This window comes from Vulpes vulpes, chromosome 5, assembly GCF_048418805.1.
Source record: "Vulpes vulpes isolate BD-2025 chromosome 5, VulVul3, whole genome shotgun sequence".
Classification (NCBI taxonomy): Eukaryota; Metazoa; Chordata; class Mammalia; order Carnivora; family Canidae; genus Vulpes; species Vulpes vulpes.
Genome location: NC_132784.1, coordinates 108,260,347 through 108,282,909, shown reverse-complemented (window position 1 = coordinate 108,282,909; position 22,563 = coordinate 108,260,347). Strand labels below are relative to the sequence as shown.

At 40.7% G+C, this 22,563-nt stretch overlaps 2 protein-coding genes and 1 non-coding gene across 7 annotated transcripts in view; 2 read left to right on the top strand and 1 right to left on the bottom strand.

Annotated features, from left to right (window-relative positions):
- Positions 1 to 565: 565 nt before the first annotated feature.
- On the bottom strand, positions 566 to 21,034 carry BROX (BRO1 domain and CAAX motif containing). 5 transcript variants are annotated; one of them, XM_025991282.2, is made up of 14 exons: positions 20,676 to 21,006; positions 19,291 to 19,385; positions 18,345 to 18,461; positions 15,549 to 15,655; positions 15,115 to 15,211; positions 12,824 to 12,919; positions 11,186 to 11,258; positions 9,713 to 9,818; positions 8,924 to 9,013; positions 6,700 to 6,785; positions 5,655 to 5,736; positions 5,193 to 5,343; positions 3,967 to 4,126; positions 566 to 3,000 (listed from the first exon to the last, which is right to left on the bottom strand). In XM_025991282.2, the coding sequence occupies exons 3-14, from the start codon at positions 18,443 to 18,445 to the stop codon at positions 2,914 to 2,916; spliced, it is 1,236 nt and encodes a 411-aa protein (XP_025847067.2). In that variant the 5' UTR covers positions 18,446 to 18,461; positions 19,291 to 19,385; positions 20,676 to 21,006; the 3' UTR covers positions 566 to 2,913. The 5 variants fall into 5 exon arrangements, with proteins under 5 accessions (XP_025847067.2, XP_025847068.2, XP_025847069.2 ...); XM_025991283.2 differs by lacking the exon at positions 20,676 to 21,006 and adding an exon at positions 20,207 to 20,259; XM_025991284.2 differs by lacking the exon at positions 20,676 to 21,006 and adding an exon at positions 20,049 to 20,215.
- On the top strand, positions 9,930 to 10,002 carry TRNAK-CUU (transfer RNA lysine (anticodon CUU)). Its single transcript has one exon. It is a non-coding gene; the product is annotated as a tRNA-Lys (tRNA).
- Positions 21,035 to 21,056: 22 nt separating the features above from the next.
- The window catches only part of AIDA (axin interactor, dorsalization associated), a 33,106-nt gene continuing 31,599 nt past the window's right edge, over positions 21,057 to 22,563 (top strand). The window contains exon 1 of the mRNA XM_025991292.2: positions 21,057 to 21,334. Within this exon, the coding sequence (XP_025847077.1) occupies positions 21,225 to 21,334 (110 nt within the window). The 5' untranslated portion in view covers positions 21,057 to 21,224. The remainder of the gene's footprint in view (positions 21,335 to 22,563) is intronic.

The window sequence follows — 22,563 nt, the reverse complement described above, 5'->3', positions numbered from 1 at the left end:
GAGCACAGCAAGGGGAGTGGCAGAGAGGGAGGGAGAAGCAGACTCTTTGTGAGCAGGGTGCAAAGGACCATGACCCAGGGCTCAATCCCAGGACCCTGGAATCACAACTTGGGACAATGGCGGACTGTGGTATTTTCTAAAGCTCACTCTGGAAAGTAAGATTGCTGAATGGGGTTTTATGTCTCAGTACATTTATGTAATACTGAAAATGCCACCGCAGGTGTCCAAAGTTGTGTACAGAGCACTGCACAGCCACGAGGACGGGCTCTCTGGCCGTTTCCCACAGGACACACCACTGCGTCACACTGGAGAATGCTACAAGTACGGTAGATACAGGCCAAATGAATCCTACACTTCAAGATTCAAAAGTGATAAGTACCAATAAACATAAATAGAAACCAAGTAGGTCGAGGAGTGTTGAACATTTAATGAACTCATGTGGTGTGAAACAACAGATACACGTGTCATTCTAAAACATTACTATGAAGAATTGGGGCTTTTGTGTTGTATTAACGGTTATTGGTTTAATAAATAGAAAAATATTTGTCAAAAAACAAAATCCTGATGAAATTGTAAGTAAAATTAAGATTTATTTTCATAAATAAAGATAATTCATTATACAAACACCACTTTTAGCAGAGTTATGTTAGCTGTCATTATCCAGTTCAAACGAAGTATGAAATGTATGCATAGTTAACACAAAGTTACATCCCTCTACAGCCTTCATGCAACTGCTTTACATTTGTTAACTTCCCAAAATTTCCAACACCATTTTAAAGAATATGGCAAATACTGGGGGATTCTAGTCACAAAGCGTCACTTATGCTGAGTCAACATACTATTACTTGCTCAGGGGCAAGTTGCCAATTACTGATTTAAAGTAATACCAGTATTTCCTTCATTTCACAGAAGCGCTGACCATATGACAAGGTTTCATTCCATATATGGTAGTACAAGTCACAAAAATGTCAATGTGAAACTTTAGTGAACTAGGTTAATAAGCACTAGTATCCAAGATAAATAGGTCCTATAGGCCAAGAGCAACAAGCTGGCATCAAGTATCGTTTAAAGTTTTGTCAGTAAATGGCATACAGCAAACCAATGATTTTGTAGTAGCACACAAAATATGGTGAAATTTAATTAAAATTTTTCTATACACAGCAAAACAAATTAAATGTCTGTCCAGTTATTATTCCACTTATACTATAATCCACAGCTTCAAATATTATACGTTATACAGTAAGGGGTAACTAGCATTTCCATACATTTTAAAAAAACCCTCACTGATTCTATGTATTTTCAAGAGTGAAAACTAGGATTTAAGTGATCATTTATTTGAACATAATATTGATTCAGGTAGGCATAATCTATTTTTTAAGTGTATTTTTTTTTTGTAATCTCTATAGACAACGTGGCACTTGAACTCATGACCCCAAGATCAAGAGTCATATGCTTCACCAAACTCAGCCAGCCAGGCGCCCCTATTTATTCATCATGAAATGTTTATTTCAACATTTTATGCAGATTTTACTTATTTGTCACAGGGCTGCTGTGTAGATTCAATGGTTTATCTACTTAAGTGTTCAGCAGAGGGCCTGGCACATAGTAAGCTCCCAATATACACTACTATTAAGTGAACCAATCTGTTAGGATTGGAAATGATAGAAAAATTAGATAACACTCAGAAGAATCATCAAAAGATAAACCTACAAGTGTGTGACTTTTGTTATAGTATTATGCATCCACTATTTCCCAAATGCATGTATATGCTAAACTAATCGTTTCAAATTGTACAGTTTTTAGATCATACTGTATGTCTGCTCTTATTTTGTTATGACCTTTGGCCTAAAGCAATACGATTAGGATAGGAGATGTATACATACCTATTAGAAAGCCATATATAAACAATGCAAGCTGAAGTCAGGTAACGAAGGCATTTTACCATAACTTCTGTTGCCAAAATGCAGTTACCAGTGTAACTCAGGACAACCTATCTCGTTTAGGTTTAAAGTTTCTTCTTCACATCATGCAGTATCTCACTTCTGCAAAAACATTTTCATCCTGTGTTAAAGGCTATCACAAAGTTCTGTCCTCTAAATGAAAAAACCCATTAGGAAAGGTAGCTGTAAAAATCACTATAGGTTTATTGAGACTGAAATAAAGTGCAGGGCTACCAGAAGAGGATTTTTTTTTTTTTTTTTAAGATTCATTTATTTATTTACGTTACCTCTATGTTCAACATGGCGCTTGAACTCAGAACCCCAGGATCAAGAGTCACATGCTCTCCCCCACTGAACCAGCCAGGCACTCCTAGAGTAAGTTCCTAAATGGCCTCAAAATACCTATGAACAGTGATACTGGAACAAATTATAGCTTCTTACATATGTAAGGAATTTGGTATGAAGATTTTCTGATCTTTAACTGTAAATGATTTTCCCACCAGAAAAGATAATGGACTCAAAACATAAGTCTGTGAGACAACATAATGGTGAGGTGGGAAAAACTGAAAAACCAACTCCTGTCATTCTTCTGGTGTCAAAAGATGATAAACTTTTGTGTGTGAAGACAGAAAAAGATACCTGAAACCACATGATTCTGGCCTGTAACACATTAACCAAAACTTATTTCTACCCAGAGTTCGGAGACAAAAACCAACAACCTAATATGCCCTTCAGAGGCACAATAAAATCCTTACATGTTGTCCTGATTAAAAAGGAGTCTGGAAACAAAGCATGAAACATCTCTACTATATTAAAAATGAAGAACAAATAAACTGAAGGCAGATTCCCTCTGAATGTACTAAATCATTCTACAGGCTTCAGACAAAACACTTCAAGAAATAGGAACTGAAGTTCCACGGTTTATCTCATCCACTAGTAGAGAAATTCAAAGTGCACATTTTATCAATGTACTTTAGGAGATGGAGCACCCTGTGTCCTTCTGAGGTTTGATATCTGGTTCTTTCACAGGTTTCACCGTTTCTTCTGGTTTGGGTTTGGTCTAGGGAGAAACAGAAATACAGTGTTAAGGGCATAAACTAAGATTTGGAAAACATACCTAGAAATTTGGAAAACAAAATACTCTATCTTTTCCACCTTAGACTTTTAAGAGATATTGTATTAAATTACACAACACTGAGATTAACAAAGCTGTTCCAGAAACTATGTTATCAATTCAAGACATAATCAGAAAGCAACATTTCAGTGAAGAGGAGACACTTGATGGGTAGGCAAACATCAAGCTAATGGTGCTCTTACACTGAGGAGGGAGAAACTAAGTGATCAATCTACGCATGCAGAAAATACCTCATGATAGTTAACAGGCTACCTCTTACAGCATTAATTTGGGGTATAAAAAAACAGTCATTTTAAGTAATAATGGTTTTAGAATGGGGAAGAAATTATATTTAAAAAATTATATTATGAAATTGTATTTAAAAATTTCAAGTAAGGGGCTATGGCTGCTAATTAATTCCCATTCCCTTTTTTTCACAGACCCCACCTCTTTTGGCAGTCAAGCCTCACATTTTCCACTTAATCTACTATTTGATTTCATATACCTAGATGTACTTAGATATAAAGTGAATAAAACCAGTCTTTTACTCTGTTGAAATTAGGTCAAATCTTCAAATACCCTGCGGTATGCTAACTCAAAAACAAAGTATTGCTATAGCAATATAAACATGGATAAACCATCTGTTTTAGACCTCTTCTCCCACACTCTTCTGAAAGGAAGCTCTGATATTAACTACAGAAAGGCAAGATAATGTGTTTGAAAACAACCTCAATTATGTAGAAAATCAGAAGATAATTAAGGCCTAGAGATCTTCTGAGAGTTCAACAACACACATTACACCACTGTTTAAACAAACATATATTTCTATGTAAGTAGAGAAAAATATCAAATTGTTAATTGTAAATTATTTTTGAACTTTAGTGAACAAATGGAAGAAAGCCAATCTCATACACTGTCATCCTTGGGTCTTTTGGTGAGATCAAATGCAGCCAGTGTGTCTGGTGTCCAGTGCGCACTTGTAGGAGGAAATTCAAAAGGTACTGGCTCTACGAGACCATAATTTGCTTTGAGTTCCAGCTGTGGGGCTTCTGTTGGAATTTTTTGAAAGTAACTGCAAAAAGCAATTTAAACAGCAATTCATTCATTCATCAACTACTTGAGCATCTACTATGTTCAAGGCCCTGTACAAGAGAAAAGACAACTTAATGATGAGTAAGACAGACAAGATTTTCCTGCCTCACGTAGTTTGCGTGAGTAGACGAAAAGTTGTTGACAACAACGCAACCTAACCAAAGCTATGACATGTCATGTGCTGCAAGAACACAAAAGTGATGCAATTAACCCCAAAGTTGGGGGGCGGGGTTGGTTCAGGAATGCCTTCCAAGAGAAGTGATAGAAGTTATACTAGGTATGTTTAAGTGAGTAAAAGAGCTCAGTGTGTCCAGTGCAGAATGTATGGGCAACAATGTAAAGATAAAAGGGGGACAAAACTGGGTAGCCCGGGTGGCCCAGCGGTTTAGCCCCGCCTTCGGCCCAGGTTGTGATCCTGGGGACCTGGGATTGAGTCCCATGTCGGGCTCCCTGCATGAAGTCTGCTTCTCCCTCTGCCTGTGTCTCTGCCTCTCTCTCTCTCTCTCGCTCTGTGTCTCTCATGAATAAATAAAATCTTAAAAAAGGGGGGGGGGAACACAACAAAATTGATTCTACCAACCTACACAGGTGGTGATCTACAGTTTGAACAATGCTGACTTAACAATGGAAAGCTGCTTCACAGGACTGCGCAAGACTGACAGAAAACCATCTCCCCGCTTTACAGGCAGCTGCAACCAGAGGGAGGTGAATATGCAAAGGCAGCGAAGCCATACATAACATACGGTGGAGAAACAGCAGGGAGGTGAAGCAAAGAGAAAATTAAGACACTATAAGTGAGCTATATGTTAGTAACTAAAGTTCAAATTTTAAAATCTGCTTTTATATATCATCAGAAGTAGAATAAAGTCAACACAAGGGAACTTTATCACCAACTGAAAGATAAAATTAGAGTTAAATGCAATCTGACATAAAGTCTTTGGGGGTAGAGACTAACAGAAAATGTGAGATCACTGACATAATAAATACTTAAACATTATAAGTATATATACTGTATTAATATTACTAAAATACCGAGCTGTACACACATAAATCCATTTTCTCTCTGACATTTCTCGAGGGTATTCTTCACAAGATTTCCAAGTTTCCTAAAGAATAAGTGTCCTGAAGGTTTGACCGTTGGCCCAGGTCCTTTGGTTTCTCCATATTCTTTGCACAATGCTTCTGCCTTTGCATAAACTGCATGTGAAAGGGATATAGAATCATTGGATTATAATTAATTACTGACTATACTAGAAAGGCTTTAAATCAGAGATCATAAGAACTTTTCTGCTCCTTACTTAGTATGACAGTATCAGTAATAGTGTTAAGGGGAAGGGGGTATTTTCTACAGGTTTTTTGGTTTTTAAACTTTGTTTCTCTCCAGTTCCCTTACACGGTCCCATTCTCTTTCATGAACTCAGCCAGAATCTCTTTTAACTGCTTATTTCCTTTTATGATAAAACATTTGTTTTTAAAAAGGGAGTTAATATTCTGGCAGGAATACTTACATTTTTCTGCTTCTTGGAGAGACCTGATTGCTTCACCACATTTATCACTAGCCAACAAAGTTTGACCATGATAACAGTAAGCCTGATAAAGAAACAAATTTTTATTCATTCTCTCCACAATTATGCTTTCTGCTATCATTGTTTTATATACGCATCAGATGAATTACTGCCTTTGTCCACTGTTGTAGGTATCAATGCTAGCCCTTACACTTCTTTACTAGAGTAAGCTTCCCCCAATTTCTGGAACTATAAAAGGTGGGATTATGTTAAGCTCTGAGCCAAACTAACTTTCTAACTACGGGCTGAGAGCAAAAAGTATTCTGAATAATGAAATCTTTCTACAATTTGGGCACAGCAGATAAAGGAAGGAAATCATGGTGCTAATGCAGAAGGACGGGGAGGGAGGATTCTAAGGTTAATGACTAAACAATTTTCAAAAGAAATCTTATCAGCCTGTAGTAGGACACATGCTCACTCTTTAAACGTCTGTCTCAGATGCAGGGATTGCACATGGTCCGACACTGTATGCTTGAAAACAGATTTTAAGGTATAAGAAATAAAAATATCTACCTGGATCCAAAAAAGGTGTTTGATTATGTCTCACGTGACATTCTAAGCAACAAACAAGTAAGTTTGTTTGGCGGGTGTAAGAGACTGGTAACTTCTCAAAGAGTGCTTAGTAATGGTTCTGCACAGATCCAGGGGACATATTGGGTGGAACGTCTAAAGATGAGAATCAGTAAATACCTTCTTCAACGTGTAAGATGAAAGGAGAGACTTCTCATTAAGTACATGGAAGTTTCCAGCCTAAAAGTGGGTTTCACTCAAATAGTAATTCCACTGCTATTCGCCCTTCTACAGTTCACATCATCTCTTTCCACCCACTTGGGCTCACAATGGCGGCACTGTCCCTGAACATTTACTGAGACATTACTGTCCGTTATTTGTAAAATGCCAATTAAGAGCCTGACAAGATGACAGACCTAGCACTCGAGGGCCTGGAAAGATAGTAATTTACATGGTTTTTCAGATTATAAATACTTACATAAGCTGTGTAGAAACACATTTTCAAGTGAAGATATTTTCTCCATTTAGCAGAATAAGCAGGCTCCAAACTGGATAAAGTATGATCTAAAGTTACATTTTAAAAAGCAAAATATAATTTCACCCTGATTCACTAGAAGACTTTTAGATCATGTGTTCAGATGCTAAAAGCAGAATGCCACTCAAGTCTAAAACTCAAGCATTTACACAATTTCTAAAAACTCTGATTTAAGTGATTTTCCCTTAACTATATTTAACTACATAATAAGACTGCCTAAACACCACAGCCCATCTTCTGATGGTTAATGTAACATGTTTAAAATAATGATAAAAATAGAACTTCAAGATAAACATAAAATACATACATTTTACTATCTGTTTTTTAACTTTATATAATATAGCAATGCACAGCGTAGTCACTCAAGTCAGAAACACAGACACTCTCCTTACCGGCCCCATCATGGCAACACTGAACCTTGCCTAAGACATACGTTCACATCCCGCCAACTTCTCTCTCATCTGTTTCCCTCCCGCTTCTCACTTCACAGTCTTTGTCAATACTTCCACCACGTCCTCCATAGACTATAATAACTTCTTCCTAAATGCTAAGTGGAGTCAGTCTACTAGTGCTTCACTAGGAAGCCCATTTCTCATTCTGCAATTAGAGGGACCTCCTTCCTTTCCTTCCTTCCTTTCTTTGAAAGATTTTATTTATTTATTCATGAGAGACACAGAAAGAGAGAGAGGCAGAGACACAGGCAGAGGGAGAAGCAGGCTCCATGCAGGGAACCTGGTGTGGGACTCAATCCCAGGTCTCCAGGATCACGCCCTGAGCTGAAGGCAGGCGCTCAACTGCTGAGCCACCCAGGTGTCCCAAGAGGGACTTTCCTTAAATTCAAATCCAGTCAAGTCAGATTTGCTTCATATATTTTAATGGGTTCAATTATCTACCAAACAAAAGCCAAACTTCTTAAATAGGCTTACAAACCAATTCAGGATCTCACACATGCATACTTTCCTAACATTTTCTATCACTCGCCCTGTGTTTCAGCTGAGGCGTCTGTTACAGGTCCCAGAATGTGCTAAATTCTTTCCTTTCTCTGTACGTACTACAGAATGTTCTACGCTTCCCATATGGTAAAGCGTCCTAGCAAACTTAGAACTTCTATTTGTGTTTGAGTAAGGCTCAAACGCTACTTTCCCCTAGAAAGCCTCCTCTAGAATGCCTAGATCCTTTAGGTTTTTATTTCACAGCTGTTAATAACATCTTATTTTATGCTATAATAATGTAGCTATGAGTTCCCAGACTGTGAATCTGTTCTACTGATCTTTGTATAGCCAGAAACTAAAACAGTAACCACCCTATAAATAGAAACAAATTCACATTTCCTAAATAAGTGAATGAAAAGAGGCACCCTATGGGTGGCTCAGCAGTTGAACACATGCCTTCAGCTGAGGGTGTGATCCTGGAGTCCCAGGATCGAATCCCATATCAGGCTCCCTGCATGGAGCCTGCTTCTCTCTCTCCCTGTGTCTCTGCCTCTCTCTGTGTGTGTGTCTCTCATGAATGAATAAATAAAATCTTAAAAAACAAAAGAGTGAATGAAAAGAATAATAGGCTAATGAGAAGACCTAAGTTCTAGTCCCAACTTCACGCCTCTAACAGTTAAATTACAGGTTAATTTTCTGGAGTTCAGTTTCTTTAATGACAGCATCTATAAGGTTATTATTAACACAAAACGAAAATTCAAAACTAAAACACCTGTATAGTTATTACATATAACTTAAGAAAGACTGCACTGTCCTTTCCATTAAAAATTATGCAGCATATTAACTGTGAACAGCTCTCATTCCTTCAAATAAAATAATAAAATAATGCAGATATTATTCCAGTTTTGCAAATGACGAAACAATCTGAGAACCTTTTTGTTTTGCTTGTTCCCTATTAGGCCAAGAGTTTAAACTGCAAATCTAAAGACTATAAATATGGGCCACCTGGGTAGCTCATTGGTTAAAAATCTGCCTTCGGCTCAGGTCATGATCCCAGAGTCTTGGGATCAAGACCTGCATTAGGCTCCCTGCTCAGCAGGGAGTCTGCTTCTCCCACTTACTCTCCCCCTCTGTGCTTGGTCTCTCCTCTCTCAATCTTTCTCAAATAAATAAATAAATCTTAAAAAAAAAAAAAAAAAAAGATGATAAATATAACGACAAATTTATAAACTCACCAGCTTTTTGATAGAAGTTGGCAGTTTCATATGCCAGGGCAGCAATAAGCCCAGGAGCATGTTTCAGTTCAATGGCTCGAGCAATTGTTACTATAACCAAAGCACAACAAACTGAATGTATACTTAAGTCCACTTGCATTCACACTAAATTAGTTATTGTAGCAAGACAGCCCAGCAATCTATTTGGAATTTTAATAGTTTGTTAAGAATTTTAACATGAAGAGTAAGTTACAGAAAATGCAAACATAAACAGAACACACTGAACTTGCTGGTTCTGATACCGTTTCTTTAAATCACTAGCCAATTACTAGCTAATCACAAAAACTTACTACTACAAGATAGCATGTCAGAGGAAAACAAACACTCCCAGGGCACTGGGACCTGAAATAAAGAAAAGCCAAAAGCCTACAAACTTTCTTTACTGGTTTTACTTGAGTCTCCATTTATTTCCGGTCATGGAAAGGTGAAGATTGAAAAGCAGGCCAAACAGTGCAAGAGGAAAACCAACGAGTAAGGCAGAGAGGAAAAGAGGAGTTACAGAATTAATCTGATGTTGTCAGAAATGGCATGACCTCAAAATCCTTTTTAAAAGAGCCATTAAATTGCAAGGCCTTTTATTTTCCTGCTAAGTATCCATGAAGGTGAATGCTGAAGGTGTGACTTGTTCCTCACTACAAATTTCTCAAATGTGAGACTCAAATACAGCTAATTCTGATTTAAAAAAAAAAAAAATAGATGCCAACAGATTCCTCCAAAAAAAATAATAAAATCTTACAATATGTAGGATACCTTCTTGAGCTTCAGCCTGACACTGGACAACATAAGCTTCTAGAAGTCGTGCCTCTAAGTCCCTCCCCTTTTCTGCAGGTGTAATAAGCTTTGGGATCTGACTTTCCTGAGAGAAAAAAAAAAAAAGCCACATTTTACTTTAACCCAGTAGTTAAAGATGAACAAAATGGAAGTTATGAGACATACAATTTGGGGATTTAACAGAAATTCAGGGGGTGCCTGGCTGGCTCAGTTGGTAGAGCATGTGACTCTTGATCTCAGGGTTGTGAGTTCAAGCCCCATGTTGGGTGCAGAGAGGACTTAAAAATAAAATCTTGGGGTGCCTGGCTAGCACCCCAGTTGGTTAAGTATGATTAACCCAGTTGGTTAAGTATACGATTCTTGGTTTTAGTGCTGGCTGTGATTTCAGGATCCTGACACCAAGCCCCCCACATGGGGCTCTGTGCTCAGTGTGGAGTCTGCTTGGGTTTCTCTTTCCCTTTCCCTCTTCCTCTCCTCTCCCCTCCCCTCCCATTTTCTCTCTCTCTAGAATAAATAAATACATCTTAAAAAAAAAAAAGGATAAAAGAAAAATAAAAAATAATGAAATCTTATAAAGTCTTTAAGAAAAAAAAATTCTAAAAGAAAAACTCAGGGCACCAAAATTGTGAAAAAGGAGCAATTATTAAGCTTGTAGATTAAAAGCTCCCACATACTAAAATTTTTAAAGCTTCTCATATGCATCTGCAGAACTCGAGTCAAAATAGATAGCTTAGATACACAAGTTCTATTTTCATCTCAGAAAATGTTTAACTGAAAAAGTAACCAAACTTCTCTTTTGCATGACACCAGAATTATTCACTCATATTAATAACCATACAGTAGAAAGAGGTCTACAATGCTATAGGTAACTCAGGATCATAGGTTTTTAATCACTGTAAAAGCATCTTATTTTATCATGAGACAACCCACCATTGGCCTCTAGAAGGTGTTTCGTAAATAGTGGTTTAATTAGGATGAGGTGGGGGTCATCTTGATCACTAAATATATCAGTCTTTCTCCTAATCTCTATCACATCTTCAGATTCAATATAACCAGTGGGTACTGACTGCCCCTCTAGTGTTTTTACTGAGATACAGAGAATGCACTCAGAAGTTATTTTGCAAAATCATGATTGATCCTGGCAACTGCTACAAGACCACAATGAGAAATGGTAAAGAGAGTAAATTTTTGCTCTTTGTTTTCTTCTATCTTTACTGAAGAGACACAAAAATAACCAGTGAATTATGACTTTCTAATCGTAAAATTCACTGATGATTTCCTAAAATGAAGATACTTGATATTCTAATTAGCTGCCATCATCAACAAGGTATTTAACAAAACACATAGTAGGTTCTTTTTACGTAGTGAAGTTAATTTCTTCCTCCATCCCCCAAAGAAAGAAAAATTATTCAAGAACTAAAGCAATACAGATATATTTTATTATTATTTTACCTTTAAATGTTTAAAAATCCCCGCTGCAATTTTTAGGCTTCGATGGACTTCTTTTGCTTCATCTTCTGTTATGCTTAAAGATAGTGGTTACATTAGTTAGATGATGAATCCTGTTTCTTGTACTAAAACCAACTACTACTATATTTTCACAAAACCAAATTAGTCATTTGGTTTTTCTCCCTTTTAAAAAATCTAATTTGACACTTAAAAAAGTAACAAACACACATGAAAAATATCCAAAGATACTACAAATGAAAAAAAGAAAAACCTGTCTATATGTTTTTTTTTTTTAATTTTTTAAAATTTATTTATGATAGTCACAGAGAGAGAGAGAGAGGCAGAGACATAGGCAGAGAAGCAGGCCCCATGCACCGGGAGCCCGATGTGGGATTCGATCCCGGGTCTCCAGGATCCCGCCCTGGGCCAAAGGCAGGCGCCAAACCGCTGCGCCACCCAGGGACCCCCTGTCTATAGGTTTTGGACAAAGGCTTCTTGTTGTTCTCTCCAGATAATCTTCTGTGCATTAAGCAAGCACAAAATATTCCACACTTAATGCATGTACACGCTTAAAAAAAATACATACACAATATTCATTATTCTATTCTTGTTTTAGTCATCTAATTACTTTAAAAATAACTTTACATTTGCACATATAATTCAACTTTATTTTACTTGTAAGATTTATTTTTAAGTAATCTCTAACCCACTGTGGGGTTCAAACTTACAACCCTGTGATCAAGAGTTGTATGCTCTATTGACTGAGCCCACTAGGTGCCCTGACAATTCAATTTTTTAACTTTATTTTTAAAAGATTTTATTTTTATTTATTCATGAGAGGCACAAACAGAGAGGCAAAGACACAGGTAGCAAGAGAAGTGGGTTCCCTGCAAGGAGCCTGGTGCAGGACTCGATCCCGGACCCCAGGATCACGCCCTGAGCTAAAGGCGGATGCTCAACCACTGAGCCACCCAGGTGTCGCTTATTTATTTTTAAAGATTTTATTTTTGAGTAATCTCTACCCCCAATCTCTACCCCAGTGGTGCTCGAACTCAAAACCCCAAGATCAAGAGTTGCATGCTCCACAGACTAAGCCAGCCCCTCAACTTTATGTTTAAACGGCTGCATTATATGCAAGTTCAGATGCATCGTAGTTGGTAGTCTCCATGTTTATATCGTTAACATCAACTTTTACTATTATAAAAATTGCATCTTATTTTATTTCACAGTTCTTTTAATCCTTCAAAACATTATTCACATCTTTGTATTTCTTTTTGAGTTGTCTATGTCCTTCGCTTATTTTCAACTGATTTGGTCTTTTTCTTTCCTTTTCCATTATAAAAACAATTTGTCACATACATGCAATTTTTTTAACCATCTGTCATTTGTTTCTTAATTTTGCTTATGGTACTTTTATGCAAATATTTTATTTTTTCCTTTTATTGGTTTGGGGTTTTATTTGGATAGACCTTCCTCATGACAATATTAGTATTTTTTCCCTTTTAACACTGGGCTCCATAATTGATACTTAAAACACTAACATTACGACATACTTTTTATCAAGTCTAGACTTTTTAATAATGAATCTCTATGCATTTGAAAAATAACACATATGTATATAGCCCTCCCCTTTAAACTTACTTTTCTTTTCCAGCCAGTCTTGAAGCATATTTGGTATACCATAAAGCTACATTAAATCCCATGGAAATTAATTCAAAAACAGCATCCTGCTGGGCACTAGAATTATAAACACAGGTGTCATTAACTTGTCAGTTATGTCAATTACTGTGACATTGCTATATGAAGACCACTGTATATCCACTCAGAATTATAAAAGAGCTATATGCTAATTATAAAAATGAAGAAAATAATCGAGTTGGTTTTTTTTTTAGATTTATTTATTCATGACAGGCACAGAGAAGGGGGGGGGGGGGAGGCAGAGACACAGAGGGAGAAGCAGGCTCCCTATGGAGAGCCTGATGTGGCACTCAATCCCAGGACCCTGGGATCACACCCTGAGCCGAAGGCAGATACTCAACCACTGAGCCACCCAGGTGTCCCCCTGAACAAACTCCTCAAAGCAGTTTTACCCCACTGAAAAAAATTTTATGCATAGTTTAAAAGCTCCTTTTTAGCATTCAGAACTTTCAAATGAATTACATCTGGCGATGTCAGGCACATCATAATTTATAAGCTTACTTTAACTACTTTCTTCTTTTAAACTACTGTTTACTTTTACTTTAAAGAATTATTTATTTATTTATTCAGAAAAGATACAAAGAAAGAGGTAGAGACATAGGCAAAGGGAGAAGCAGGATCCTGATGTGGGACTTGAACCCAGGACTCTGGGATCATGCCCTGAGCCAAAAGCAGATGCTCAACCACTGAGCCACCCAGGCATCCCTAAGTTTACCTTTAAATCATATAAATTACCAAAACTATCATGTTAAGTCTCAAGAATAACTCTCTCTCTTTAGGTTTCATTTATTTCAGTCTGCCTTGCTCCCAAACACTCCATTTCTATTGTACACATCTTAGTAGTCAGAATATAGTCAAAAAAACATTTTTCAGAATAGATATATTCACAATACATTTTCTACTGAGTAAGTAGCAATCAAAGATAAAGTAGCTTAAAAATCTCAGATATAGAGAATATTGGATATGACTCCTGAAGGCCTTCATCACCTAATTCTTCACTGTCTCATAAAACTGTGTTGCAAAATGCTGTGTCACAAGTAATCAAAATTTGGGATGGTGTGCAAAAGGGTCGAATGCATGTAATGCCAAAACTTTAGAATCTGCCAAAATTTTGTGATGTAATAACGACAGAGGTTTGACTCTAAAAAACGTTTTTAAGAAAAACATTCCTTAATTTTAGATAAAGTACAAAGGGGTCACAAAAAGAAAAACATAAGTGAGGACTCAGAAAACCTTAGCATCCCAGAATCAAATCTGGAAAGAATCCACAGTCCCCAACAAGGAAGGAAACTAACAATTTACTAAAACCTATTATATATCTGGCATTATTTGAGTCACTTAACATAAATTTGCCTGTTTTGCTCCTCACAAAAGTCCTGTATCTGTAACCCCAACTGAGTTGAAGAAGCAGGTGTTCACATAGTAGGAGACCTGAGATTGCAACCGTATACGTAGGGATTCAAAGTCCACTGGACTCCTTCCACTGCAATGCCTGCCCTGGGTCTCTCGGCAATCTTCACTTCCTTCCCTTCTGACTTTATACAATTTTCTACAGCAAATTGAGATCAAGATACATGGTCATTTAAGTAACACAATGGTGTTTTTTGTAAAAAAAAAAAAAAAAAAGAAAAAAAGCTCAATAGAAATTTAGCATGACTACAATGTTTTCTGTTATAACTAAACCTCTTGTGATTAGTTTCAAGTGAGTGATGAGAAAGTTTTGAGAGGAAATTTTTTGAAAACAGCGAAACAGTGAAGAGAAATTCGGGAGAAAACAAAACTATGACTCAAAAGAGTATGGAGCTGGGGTAGAGCCAGGGACAAAAGAGAAAGAAAGAGACTGACCAAAGACATCTGAACTATCCATCAGAAAAGAAAACTAGATGAAAAGCAAAATTCTGTTCTCCTGGAAGGCAGGCAAGGACTAAAAGATAGAGTTGGGTTCCAAATTCTCAAACCTTTCTTTGTGTGTTATTAATAAAGCCAAGACTGATCAAGTCTGGTTGACATTTATATTGATTATCCCAAAAACAGATTTGGCCCAGGAGAAATAAATTGTATTTTTACTTAATAGAATGTATTAGTAGTTTAGGTCAAATATTTTTAACCAATTTCCTGATAAGGTAAAATGCTAATCAGATATATGTTCTATTTCTTCAGATACAGAGGCTATGGGTTAACCACTGGCTAAACAGTTACAAACGGCTTTCGTCTACTACTGTTAGCTTGCTTACCTTGGAACCTGTCCTTGTAATGTATCAGTCCACTTGAAATTTTGAATATATCGTAACTTGCTCTCTTGGGTAGATTCATCCAATGAATTTATGAAACCTATAAAAAGGTACGGCATTTCAGTTTTAGAAGAAATATACCAAGTATTCTGTTTAGAAATTTTTTCAGATAATGACTTTTCCAGACACATAAAGAAAACTACCTAGACCCTCCCTCCCTTTCTAAGGTAACGTAACGTGAAATATGTACACGGTTAATTTTCAAAAAATTAGAAGGACCAATACCACCCTGACATTCTCATGTCTCTGAAACTCAAGTATACCAAAGAATACAGCCTAGAAGACTAAACTATCCAAATTTGTAAAGTCTAAGAATTAAATGTGAATTTCTACAGAGTTGTCTTTTTAAAACTCTGAAGTTCCCATAAATAACTAACCTTGTAAAAGTGAAAAATAGGAATCTGCTGCATTCTTCATCATTTCTGGATTACAGGTCAAATCAGTGAAGAGTTCGAGCAGTCGTGCTCTAGATGATCTCAAGTCACTTATATTAGACAGAAAGAAGTAGTAAAATTAAGTAAACTGCATTATGATGTAAAAGTGGCTTAGAAGTTTCTACTGTAAAAGCTTTAAAATAATACACATGCACACACTTCCTCTAAGGTATTATTACTGAGAGTACATGGGAGTGAATTTAAATAGAATAGACAACTGAAGGTAAGTGAAATTTCTAGTAACATTGTTTTAAAAATTGTACTAAAATAAACTAAGTCTAATATAAGGGGCAAATCATGGATACGATTATGTAATAAAAATACACAGCAAGTTATAATTTTTAAAAAACCAAACAAACATTTAAGATGGGAGAAAAGAATCAAGAACAAGTAAATTAAACAGACCAGTTCAGAATAAAAGTTTCTTGAAAAATGGAAATTTAACATGTTTATGCAGTTTAAGCATCTCCTTAAAAATCTCAAAACTTGACATTATATCAATATACTTTATTAAGTAGAAAACTCTATTTTTGAATTGCATTCTATAATCCAACATACACATCAAGAGTGTGTGAGAACACATGGCCACTAGTCATTTTAAAGCTGCTCTCTTATCCCCATTTCCCTTTACGAAAGTAAACAATAAATGTTGCAGATCCACCAATTCCTTCTTAAAATTAGTCTCTTCTCTCTTTATTCCACTAATACTAAATTTTCCAGGCTCTCTTCTTACCTCTAAAAGTTCCTTTCACATGTTTTCTGTGTCCCCTTTCTATTCCTACCTTCAAAAATGTTTAGTCTTTGGCTTTCCCCTCTTCTCTTTTGAGGTCTCAATTTTACATCCAATCTGAGATCTACATCATCAACACTAACTGGTTTGGCTTCCAGTTCCACATATAATTTCAGAAGGCAACTTGTTTAACAAGGGTTCAGAAATCATACTGCAAGGACAATGACTGAAGAGAAGACACTTGCGTGTAAATGACTAAGGAAAGACTACACTTAAGTTGTTAGTTGGAGAGCCTGGGGACTGTATACCCAGAACTTAGGAGGTACCTAAGACAAAACAACACATACTCAAAGTTCTTTTTTGAATGAAATGGTAACATTTCAAATATTTTAAGATTTACACGGGCTATAATGTAGCAGTATGTTTAAAAGAAAGTGCAGACTTAAACTGAAGTGGTCTGAATGGACTGTTTACTCGCTGGTACAAGTTCCAGGAAGACTTATTCCAAGGAAGTACATACACCAACAATTACACACAGATGACCAGAAATAGGGCCACCTCATGAATTTGTCATTGTTATTTAACTAGAAGCCAGGCAAGAGTAATTCCTGGACTGGCGGGGGGGGGGGGGGGGAGTTGAATTCTTAAGGCCTATTCTAGATTCAGAGTTTAATAGCTATTTCTGGGTAGGCACTCAAATCATCTGCAACCCAACTGTGTAAAGTTATATCTACTTTAAAATTACAGAATATCAGAAAAGATATTCTGAAATACCTTAGAAATACCTATTTTAGGCTGTTCATTTTATAGATAAGTAGGCCCAAAGAAGTTAAGGGACCTGCCCGGTGCTACAGATAAAACAATTAAGTGGGACCAACCTCTACCTCAGATCAGGGGTTGGCAAATGACAACCCGTAACTTGTTTTTTACAGCCCACAGCTTATTTTGTAAAAATGCACAAAGAAAAATACACAACAGCAACTGTATTTAGCCCCACGAAGCCTAAAATGTTTACTACTCAGCTCTTCACAGAAAAAGTCTGATAACCTCTGATCAAAATAAATACGCCAGTTTTCCTATCATTTGTTCTAATTACTTCTTTCCACAAAAAGCAGCAACACTCTCAATTTACCATTACTGGTCCCATCATGGTTCTGTATTTCATATAGACTGAATCCTTTTCCACTTCCCAGAGCAAATTAGACACTCTGACCAGTTGACTCCTCCATGAAATATCTCCTGCATAATCTGTTTCAAGCTGCTCTACTCACTACCCCTAGAATAAAAGTTTTTCCTGACAGAAATGATTTTCTCCTGTCCATTCTTAACAGCCTAAATCAAGTATCAGCAATCCTTTTCTGTAAAGAGCCTGGAAAGTAAATATTTTAGGTTTTGTGGTTCATAAAGTCTCTCCTGAAACTACCCCACTCTGCTATAGGAGAGGAAAGCAGCCAAAGGCAGCCACACACAATATATAAATAAATGTAGTGAGGTAATGTGGCTGTGCTCCAATAAAACTTTATTTACAAAAATAGGCAGTCGGCCAAACCTTGATGACAGTTTGCCAACTCCTGAACTGAGCCACACAATTTATTTAAACTCCACCTCAAGTCCTTTCTCCTATATGAACACTGTAAAGCCTATTTCAGGTTATTGGGATCTCTCCCTGCTCAGAACTCCATGAAATTACTATCTGGCTAATCAACTATCCATACATATACAGCTGTGTGTGAAGTCTCTTGTACAGTTGTAATATATGGCTTAACTCTTTTATTAAGATTGTTATAGCCTCTCTGGGACTCACCAATCTAAAATTAAGGACTGCAGCCCAGACGACTGCCAAAGTTTAAATAATCTAGGATTTCACTCTTCACAAGTCATTTGTAAGTTTATAAGGAATCTAAGGGTGGGGTAATGTATTACATACTTCTATATTGCCCATGACACCTAACAAAGTACCTTGTATCCAAAAGTGGCTCCATCAGTATCTGAGATTGACTAAAACTAACCTGCAAATTTTTGAAGCGGCAGGACCAGCAGCTACACCATAGTAGTTAAAAGCAACGGGAGCTGTGGCTTTTAATGGGTTCCTATGAAACCAATGTGTCATTTTCTCCAGGTGTCTCCTATAAACGTAAAAGGAAATGCATAAAAAAGAAAAAACATTAAAAGTTTACCAAACATATACACATACAATAAAAACATATATATGCATACATGACATACACAGGTACAGATAATCCTTATTTAGACTGCTAAGGTTACCTGAAATAGGTTTTAAATTAACTATTATTTCCAACGCAAGATTGCCGATGCCAATTCACTGGTTACAGCCCATATTTCTACAATAAATATACTTCCCGCAGAATAGCTAATAGAAATCGGAACTTCCATGAATAAAAAAAACACAATACTTGATCAATAACTTCTATAAAACCCAAAATACTTGAAAAACTACCTAAGTGAAATGCCGACTTAAAAAGAATAGTCCTAAAGACTATTCCTCCTCCTGGTGGTTAAGTGTCCGACTTTTGGTTTCAGCTCAGATCATCATCTTGGAGTGGTGAGATCCAGCAACGAGATGGGCTCCAGATGGGCTCCACACTGAGCCTTGAGCCTGCTCAGGACTCTCTCTCTCTCCATCCCTGTGCCCCTCCCCCTGTAAACTGTCTCTCAAGGTAATAAATCTTAAACATAAATAAATAAATTCCACTCCTTAGGGCAGCCTGAATGGCTCAGTGGTTTAGCACCTGCCTTGGGCCCAGGGTGTGGTCCTGGAGACCCAGGATCAGTCCCACCATGGGCTCCCAGCATGGAGCCTGCTTCTTCCTCTGCCTGTGTCTCTGCCTCTCTCTGTGTGCCTCTCATGAATAAATAAATAAAATCTTAAAAAAAAAAAAAGTTCCACTCCTTTTTTGGAGGAATAAAAAAAAAAAAAAAAAGCATGTCACTTGCCTCCAAGTCCTTGGGTAGATAATGCAAACACAGGAAGGTCTAGCTGAACATGTAAATGTGGCCAGTAGATTCCGGGAAGTCAGAGACAAGAAATCCTGGTAAGGTTTAATTTACTTAAAGGTATCATACAATGTTGTTGATGGACGTTTCTTGGGGGGGACACAACTGTAGGCTGCAAGGTGTACGAAATACCTCCTCGAGCACCTCCCTGAGAATATTTATTTGGGAGAGCACCAGAGGACCAATGCATTGTACACTCAACGAAAAACTGAGCGAGTTCACTTATGGCTCAAGACATTTAACGAGTTCTTTTAAGAATATTTACGATCTTCAGGGCAGCCCGGGCGGCTACGCGGTTCAGCGCCGCCTTCGGCCCAGGGCGTGACCCTGGAGAACCGGGATCGAGTCCCACGTCGGGCTCCCTGCGGGGAGCCTGCTTCTCCCTCTGCCTGTGTCTCTCATGAATAAATAAGTAAAATCTCAAAAAAAAGTAGGAATATTTACAATCTTCTAAACATCCGTGTAAACCAGCATTAGAAGTTAAATCAATACAGCTCTTTGTACGTGCACATAAACCAAGCCTTCCGGGGAGAACGGCACACCAGACTCTTGATTTCGTGACCGCAAACTCCCTACAAACACCCTTTCCAGGCGGATTTCCACTTCCTGGACGCAGCTGTGTGGATGTTTACTCCAGGAACCAAGAGGGCTTAAGAGCCGTACTCTCCGCCCCGGCCCCACCTTGCCCCTTCCGAGACCTGCCATTCCCGTTTCCAGGAATTTCGCAGGGTGGGGACGACAGCGACACAGCCTCCCGCAGGGGCAAGGGTACCCGCGGGGCCACCTCCCGGCCTCCGATGACCGACGGGCTGAAGAGGACCCCCGCTCGCGAGGCGCTGGCCCCCCAGGAACCTACCTGAGCGCCACCCCCGAGCTCCGAGCGCCCACTTCCGGTTTATCCCCCGCCTCTTCCGGCCGAGCCCCGACCCCCGGGGGCGGCGCGCGGCGACACTGCGCAGGCGCCAAGCCTCGGAGCCCCTGCTCCCACCAGGCATTTTCGTGGAAAGCCGATAGGTTCCACCCGGGAGAGGCGGGCCGCCGACGGCGGAACCAACCCCCCCCACACTTAGCTTTAGTATCCCCGCTGCCAGCGGAGACGCGGGGCACGGGGATTCGGCGAACCTAACTGTTCATACGGTCGACTCGCGGCGCCGTCGTGCGTTTTCTTTCAAGGCATTAAAAGCAGACCTTTTTTTTTGGACCACTCTCCGGGAGTCTATGGAGACTGCACAGGGGGGGGCGGGCCCTGCCGCTTGGGGCTCTAGGGATAACGCCGGGGGGGCGGGGGTGTTCCTGGGAAACGCCCATTCTCATGACAAACTTACCGGATTTCTCGGGAGTCGGTGCGTCCGTCTTCCGGAGGGAAGAAAGGCAGGGTCCGAGTCGGCGGACGAGAAAGGGAGGCCGAGCCCGAGCCCGAGCGGCCTGCGCCGAGCCGCGGTCACGTGGCCCGGGCCGCCATGACAGCTACCGAGGCGGTAGTGCACGCCGCGGAGGGGCGGGGGCGCCCCGGGGTCGCGCCGTCCCTGCGCCCCGGCCCGGCTCCTCTTCCGCACTCTTCTCTGCGAGCTGCAGCGTCTCCTCCGGAGAGGAAGAGCGGCACGCGGCGCGGCCCCGCGAGCCGGAGAAGGACGCCTCGGTAGCGATGGCGGCCCTCGCGCGAGCGGGGCGGGGCGTCGGGGGCGGGGCCTCGGCGGGGCGGGCGCTTCGGAGCCGCAAAGTTTGGCTGCGGCTGCGAATGGGCTTGGGCGGCTCCTCGGCGGGTGGCGGCGGTGGCCGGAGCGGTGCGTCCTGGCCCTGCTGATGTCGGGGCCGGGCCCTGGGAGGATGGCGCCCTAGAGCCCGGGCTCGCGGGGACGGGGCGGGCGCCGGCCATGTCGGAGGTGACCCGCAGTCTGCTGCAGCGCTGGGGCGCCAGTTTCAGGAGGGGCGCCGACTTCGACTCCTGGGGCCAGCTGGTGGAGGCGATAGACGAGTATCAGATGTGAGTGAGCGGGCGGGAGCGGGCCGGCCGGGGTCGCTTCCCGGGGCGGGGCCCCCGCGGGCGCGGCCGAGCTGCCCTGCGGCCGGCGGGCGCTGCCCGGGCTTCGCGCCTCCCCCGCCGCCTTCCCCGCCGCGGGGCCGGGTCCATTCAACAGGTAGCCCCTCCCTCCCGCCCTCGCAGGCCGCCCCTCGGGGGCCTGTGCCCCGGGATCCGCCCGGAGGGATGCTGGCGCGCTCCCCGCCCACGCTCCGCGGATGCGTGGCCCCCGCTCGGGCCGGTGCCTCGCTGCTCCCGGGCGCGGGGTTGGGGGGGGCCCACCGGCCGGCGCTGGGGTTCCCGCCTCCCCCCCCCCCCCCGCGGGCGCCCCTTCTCCGCCCCCCTCGTCCGGCCGAGCCGCGTCGTCGCAGCCCACCTCGACTCCCTTTCGGTTTCTGGGACTGTATTTGCTCGGCCGTGTGTGTGGGTCCACCCACCCCCTCGCTCGGTTGCTTTGGGTGGAGTCGGCGCAGGATGTGAACGGAGGAGAGCGGGCGGAATCCGCAGACCGCGCGCGGAGCCCCTGCTCCCGCGTCGGAGGTCCGGCCGCGGGGGACCCTCTGGGTACCAGTTTCTTTGATCTTTGACCCGAGGTCCGATTGCTTGCAGCCTTGCTGGCTACACCCCGCCACCCCACCCCTCCCGGAAAAAAAACAAAACAAAACTCAATGCTTACTTTCTCGCACCTTTTGCTGCAAATAACTGCAAATAACTGCCTGCTGAAATGCAGTCGGGGGCAAGCTGCTGCTGCGGTTAAATTGCTTCTTGGTTAAAAGCGAGTTCTTGTTTGCGGTGTGACGGAGGTCTGCATCCTCTTGAGTGATACCTCCCCCCCACCTCCCCCTGCTCCAGTGTCTTCTGGAAATAATATGCGATGGAGACTTGGAACCTTTAAATTGGTTTTCCTTTCTCTACCGTAGCTACTTGTTTCCGTTTGACCAGTAAAATCACTTAAGCGTGCAGGTGTTTTGTTCCCCACGGTGCTGCTGACTTGTCGTTTCAGAGATGACTTTCTGAAGTCATCCCGCCCCCCCCCCCCCAAAGGCCGAGCTCTGGGCCACATGCTGCCAGGTGTAGTAACAAGTCCTAGCGTTGGTCTTGCATCTTCACGGGATCTCACTCGCTCCTGCAACTGCTTAGTGAGAAAATGAGTCTCATTTTGCAAAATGAGGAAACTGAAGCTCAGGTTAAAC

Coding starts and splice junctions, on each gene's coding strand:
- BROX (XM_025991281.2), bottom strand. CDS start 18,445: ATGACACATTGGTTTCATAGGAACCCATTAAAAGCCACAGCTCCCGTT. Junction 15,212..15,548: donor CTATTTTTCACTTTTACAAG/GTTAGTTATTTA, acceptor ACCTTTTTATAG/GTTTCATAAATTCATTGGAT. Junction 3,001..3,966: donor AAAGACCCAAGGATGACAGT/GTATGAGATTGG, acceptor GTTTCTCCCTAG/ACCAAACCCAAACCAGAAGA.